At 37.6% G+C, this 6100-nt stretch overlaps 2 protein-coding genes across 6 annotated transcripts in view; one reads left to right on the top strand and one right to left on the bottom strand.

Annotated features, from left to right (window-relative positions):
* The window catches only part of SSB (Sjogren syndrome antigen B (autoantigen La)), a 13226-nt gene extending 11426 nt beyond the window's left edge, over nt 1-1800 (top strand). For both annotated transcript variants that reach the window (XM_011988135.1, XM_011988134.1), the window contains exons 9-12: nt 33-173; nt 605-791; nt 931-1062; nt 1405-1800. In XM_011988135.1, coding sequence (XP_011843525.1) covers nt 33-173; nt 605-791; nt 931-1062; nt 1405-1493 — 549 coding nt within the window. In that variant the 3' untranslated portion in view covers nt 1494-1800. The remainder of the gene's footprint in view (nt 1-32; nt 174-604; nt 792-930; nt 1063-1404) is intronic.
* Nucleotides 1494-6100, bottom strand: part of METTL5 (methyltransferase like 5) — a 12316-nt gene continuing 7709 nt past the window's right edge. The window contains exons 5-8 of one of the 4 annotated variants that reach the window (XM_011988139.1): nt 4948-4999; nt 3328-3329; nt 2197-2246; nt 1511-1596 (exon numbers count right to left, since the gene is read on the bottom strand). In XM_011988139.1, the coding sequence (XP_011843529.1) occupies nt 1575-1596; nt 2197-2246; nt 3328-3329; nt 4948-4999 (126 nt within the window). In that variant the 3' untranslated portion in view covers nt 1511-1574. Of the gene's footprint in view, nt 2247-3327; nt 3330-4947; nt 5000-6100 lie in introns of all 4 variants that reach the window. The other 3 variants (XM_011988137.1, XM_011988140.1, XM_011988136.1) reach the window with 3 other exon arrangements.

Below are 6100 nucleotides of genomic sequence, written 5' to 3'. Positions count from 1 at the left end.
CAACTTTTTGATCGCTTTGTATATTTTTATAGAAATCTCTAGAAGAAAAGATTGGATGCTTGCTGAAATTTTCAGGTGATTTAGATGATCAGACCTGTAGAGAAGATTTACACATACTTTTCTCAAATCATGGTGAAATAAAATGGATAGACTTCGTCAGAGGAGCAAAAGAGGTATGGAAACATTCCTATGCTTTTTAGCAGTCAGTCTGAAAATCAGTAGAAACTTAGACAAAATTAGTAGAAAGCAATTTTTAAAATTGTGTTTATTAAATTAGTTTCTACTTGATCATTTGTTGTTATTGTCACTAGATGTGATGTCTGATATTTTCTGAATTATACTAGTTTCTACTTGATCATTTACTTTGTTGTTATTGTCACTATATGTGATGTCTGAGTTTCTGAATTATACTATGAATAACTGTTCATATTGATTATTGCAGTTTTACTTCTGTAGCATTCCTTTTCTACTGTTCAGTAAAGTTCATTCAAACTGGTAAAGGCATGGAAGGTTTGCAGGGTAGAAAAAATTACTTTGAACAAAGAAATTAATTGTGGGACTAAAAAACTAAGGGTATGGCTTTTGTTTTCTGTCTCTGGTATAGGGGATAATTCTATTTAAAGAAAAAGCCAAGGAAGCTTTGGGTAAAGCCAAAGATGCAAATAATGGTAACCTACAATTAAGGAACAAAGAAGTGACTTGGGAAGTACTAGAAGGAGAGGTGGAAAAAGAAGCACTGAAAAAAATAATAGAAGACCAACAAGAATCCCTAAACAAATGGAAGTCAAAAGGTCATTTATTCTGATTTTTCTTTAACAGTTTGGTGGTTGAACCCATTTACTTCAGCAAAAACTTTAATCAGTGTTCAAAAACATTGACAAGAGACTTAAAAAAATATTCTTTACAGAGTGCTCAATTGTGTCTCTACAGGTCGTAGATTTAAAGGAAAAGGAAAGGGTAATAAAGCTGCCCAGCCTGGGTCTGGTAAAGGAAAAGTACAGTTTCAGGGCAAGAAAACGAAATTTGCTAGTGATGATGAACATGATGAAAATGGTGCAACTGGTAAGTTTTTTCCTAAGTCCTTTGGTAGTTTCATGAGAAAATTTGTACTTCCATAAATAAATGATTTGCCAGAGAATAGGGATTTGGTTTTTCAACTTCTGGATAAGTGCCATTCTTGGATTATTATGATTTACCTTCGTTATGCTGTTGTATAAGTCAGGGACAGGATATTTGGAAGATGAATCTAGAGGTCAGGTCTGTACTAAGAGAAAAGCCTTTTCTCATTGGTGCAAGGAAGTTGTTGAATCTTTTTCAACAGTATCATTATTAGTAATTGTACTCAGTATTAAAATAGAGCAGTACTTATGTTGAATTTAACAAAAATTAATTGTTACGTTATAGGACCTGTGAAAAGAGCAAGAGAAGAAACAGACAAAGAAGAACCTGCATCCAAACAACAGAAAACAGAAAATGGTGCTGGAGACCAGTAGTTTAGTAAACCAATTTTTTATTCATTTTAAATAGGTTTTAAACTACTTTTGTTTGCGGGGGCTTTTAAAAGGAAAACCGAATTAGGTCCACTTCAATGTCCACCTGTGAGAAAGGAAAAATTTTTTGTTGTTGTTTAACTTGTCTTTTTGTTATGCAAATGAGATTTCTTTGAATGTATAGTTCTGTTTGTGTTATTTCAGATGATTCAAATATCAAAAGGAAGATTCTTCCATTAAATTGCCTTTGTAATATGAGAATGTATTAGTACAAACTAATAAAATATATGCTATATGAAAAGAGCAAAAACAGTTTTTTTTTTTTTTCTTTTTGTACCCAGAGCATTTAATAAAGAACTAGAATATTAGCTGTTGACTATGGGCCCTTCCCACAGGCCATTTACGGTGTCTCCTAGGCTGTCTTTCTATATTTACACAGGAAAGTTGATAACACTAGAAATAATTACTTGTCATAAAGCTTTTCTTTTTTTTTTTCTTTTTCTTTTTTGAGACTGACTCTCACTCTGTTGCACAGGCTGGAGTGTAGTGGGGCAATCTCAGCTCACTGCAACCTCCGCCTCCTGAGTTCAAGCGATTCTCTTGCCTCAGCCTCCCGAGTAGCTGGGATTACAGGCATGAGCCACCACGTCCGGCCCAGAAAACTTTTCAATACCGAATGTAGACCAGCCAAAATCAAGAGACTTACTGATTTCTTTTTATGAAACTTGTATGATGCTGGCAGGTCATATCGAAGCTCTGTAAAACAAAAGCCACCTAAGGATAAAATTATATTTCCAAGCATTTACCACCCTTGACTAAACAACAACAACAAAAAACTAAGAAAAGTATTAAGTGCTGGTAAACTGAACATTTTAGAACCTTTAACTTATCCAAGTAGTGACTTGCTATATTCCCAGCATTGGCCATGGCAGCTTGGCATTTCTGTTATTATGGCCATTTATACTGAAATTTGAGGTTACAAGTGAAGAGTTTAGAAGGATAAAAAGTGGACCAAAAAGTAAATCCTATGAAAAGGATGGCACCTTTCTATTTTTAATTTCCTAATAGTCTGTAGCTAACTTAATCTCATAACCATGCTTATTTCAAAATTTTCTTACCTAGAGTTTAATAATTGTAGTAAGTACCCATTTTCCTCCTAAGCTCTAAAACGAAAACTAGTTTTTCATATTTCTTCCTTCTAAAGAATAATGTAGATTCTCCAAACTCTTTACTACTGATCTATTTTAGAGGGATGGCAGTAGTCTATTCCTGTATGTCACAGCTTTCAAGTTTTAATGTGCAATCAAATCACCTGGGGATCTTGTTGAAATGCAGATTCTAATTCAGTAGGTCTGGGTGGAGCCTGAAATTTTTTTTTTTTTTTTTTTTTGGGATGGAGCCCCGCTCTATCGCCCAGGCTGGAGTGCAGTGGTGCAATCTGGGCTCACTGCAAGCTCCACCTCCCAGGTTCATGCCATTCTCCTGCCTCAGCCGCCAGAGTAGCTGGGACTACAGGTGCTCGCCACCATGCCTGGCTAATTTTTTTGTATTTTTTAATAGAGACAGAATTTCACTGTGTTAGCCAGGATGGTCTTGATCTCCTGACCTTGTGATCTGCCCGCCTCAGCCTCCCAAAGTGCTGGGATTACAGACGTGAGCCACCACGCCCGGCTTGAAATTCTTTATTTCTAACAAGGAAATCCCAGGGATTTTAATGCTGATGGTCTGAGGACCACATTTGGAGGAGCAAGGCTCTGGCTCGGTATACTACTGGGACTGTTCTAAGGTGTTCCATACTGCATATAATACCTAAAACTGGCTGGGTGTGGTGGTTCACGCCTCTAATCCCAGCACTTTGGGAGGCCAAGGCGGGCAGATGAGCTGAGGTGAAGAGTTCAAGAGCAGCCTGGCCAACATGGTGAAACCTCGTTTCTACCAAAAATAATTAGAAAAAAGCTGGGTGTGGTGGTGCGCCTGTAGTCCCAGCCACTCATGAAGGCTGAGCCAGGAGAAGAATCCCTTGAACCCAGGAGGTGGAGGTTGCAGTGAGCCAAGATCGGGCTGCTGCACTCCAGCCTGGGCAACAGAGGGAGACTCCATCTCAAAAAACAAAAACAGAAAAAACACCCCTAAAACTGTCTAAGTAATGCAACACTGAAAATAACAGGAAGATGAACAGATGTATATGTTACATTATTATTATGAATAGTAATATCCAGCTGTATGTTTAACACTACAGTGGCAATTCATTGTCTATTGTGAAAAAACATGTTCCCTTATTGCACTCTTATTTTGGGCTTAGATTATAATTAGCTTCTAGTTATATGCTTTTCCTGTTTTGATGTTTGTGACTATTACCCAATTTAGTAATAAAAATGTATTAAACATGATTTACTCATAGTGTTGATATTTAGAAGAAAAAGATAAATGTTATTTGATTCCAGGGGCAATTAGAGAATGGAATTAGAGGCCAGGCTCGGTTGCTCACACTTGTAATCCCAGCACTTTGGGAGGCAGAGGCTGGAGGATCATCTGAGGTCAGGAGTTCAAGACCAGCCTGGCCAATGTGGTGAAACCCTGTCTCTACTAAAGATAAAAAATTAGCTGGACATGGTAGTGCACACCTGTAGTTCCAGCTATTCGGGAGACTGAGGCAAGAGCATCGCTTGAACCCGGCAGGTGGAGGTTGCCACTGCACTCCAACCTAGGTAACAGAGCAAGGCTCTGTCTCCCAAAAAAAAAAAAAAAAAAAAAAGAAATCAGAAAGATTATCCGGAAATAATCTGATAGCATTTTCCATGAATGAATTTCAAACCAAGATCTGACCAAATCCAAGCCCACGTTTTTTTTTTGTTTGTTTGTTTTGTTTTTGTTTTTGTTTTTTGAGACTGAGTCTCCTCTGTCATCCAGGCTGAAGAACAGTGGCACAATCTCAGCTGACTGCAACCTCTGCCTCTGGGACTCAAGCGATTCTCCCACCTCAGTCTCCCAAGTAGCTGAGATTGCAGGTGTGCGCTACCATGCCCGGCTAATTTTTTGTAGTTTTAGTAGAGATGGGGTTTCAGCATGTTGGCCAGGCTGGTCTCGAACTCTAAACCTCAGGTGATCTGCCCACCTCCGCCTCCCAAAGTGCTGGGATTACAGGCGTGAGCCACCATGCCTGGCCCCAAGCCCATGTTTTTAGCCATTGTGCTGCTATACAGTGTTCCGCCTGAGTCTGGAGTGACCAAATACCTGAGTGCTATTAGAAATTTTCAGTAAATTGCATAAATTAGGACAGTCTTAAGCTAAGTGATCACTCTGCTTTTACTCCATTTCCAATCTATTACCAATCACGCACATTTTGCCACACTGCAAAGCATACTTTATAGTAGATCTTCTCAGCACCTGCATGAAAGTTTTGGTTGGGCGAATGCATGTTGGCCCTTTTGGATATTAGGATTGAGATTTGTCTTACCTGCTATAATATCTATCTTGATTTTCCATTCTGCAGCTTTCTTTTGAACATGCTGAACATAAACAATATGTTGTTATGAGCTGATTTTTAATGATTTTTTAAAATTGCTTTTTACTAATAATTGAGATTGAGTTTTTAAGCTTAAAATTTCATTAGAATCTAGACCCTTATAAAAATTTCAATTGAATGGATAGTAGTCTGAAAATAAGAAATCAATTTCAATATATTTAACAATCGGAACCAAATCATACAATAAATCCAAGTGATAGAAAGCTACTCATGCACCATATAATGCCATTTGGGGTTATCTAGGGACTGCATATATTTCGGTAGTCCCATAAAATTATAAATGGAGCTGAAAAATTGCTATTGCCTAGTGATGTAGCTATCTTGACATCATAGCACAACACATTACCTTCTTGGTATTTATATATGTTTAGATTTAAAAAAATACCATTGTGTTACAGTTACCTGTAGTATTCAATACAGTAACAGGTTGACAGGTTTGTAGCCTAGGAACAATAGACTAACCACAGAGTCTCAGTGGTCCACTCTATGTCTGCACAATGGTGAAATCACCTCAGGATGCATTTCTTAGAATACATTTGTCAGAACATATCCCTGTTGTTAAAGGATGCATGACTATTTCAGAAATCTATCAAAGATGTGTAATGTTCTCATATGGTTTCTGTAGCATTATTTCATTAATACATACAGCTAGGTATCCTAGAAACCATTTGGCAGAGATCTGTGTACATGGGCAATTCAGTTCATGCAGTAAAACTGAGTTTTATAAAATCTATGTTATGCCAAGACTATACTTTCAGGGATAATTTCTATAGTTCGTCACTAGAGAAGTTTCTCTGAAAGTGTAGAGCACCGTATTGTGAAAATGGCCATACTGCCCAAGATAATTTATAGATTTAATGCTATCCCCATCAAGCTACCACTGACTTTCTTCACAGAATTGGAAAAAACTACTTTACATTTCATATGGAACCAAAAGAGCCCACATGGCCAAGACAATCCTAAGCAAAAAGAACAAAGCTGGAGGCACCATGCTACCTGACTTCAAATGATACAAGGCTACAGTAACCAAAATAGCATGGTACTGGTACCAAAACATATATAGACCAATGGAACAGAACACAGG

The sequence above is a fragment of the Mandrillus leucophaeus genome, unplaced genomic scaffold (assembly GCF_000951045.1).
Source record: "Mandrillus leucophaeus isolate KB7577 unplaced genomic scaffold, Mleu.le_1.0 Scaffold324, whole genome shotgun sequence".
NCBI lineage: Eukaryota > Metazoa > Chordata > Mammalia > Primates > Cercopithecidae > Mandrillus > Mandrillus leucophaeus.
This window is presented reverse-complemented; position numbering and strand designations above follow the sequence as displayed.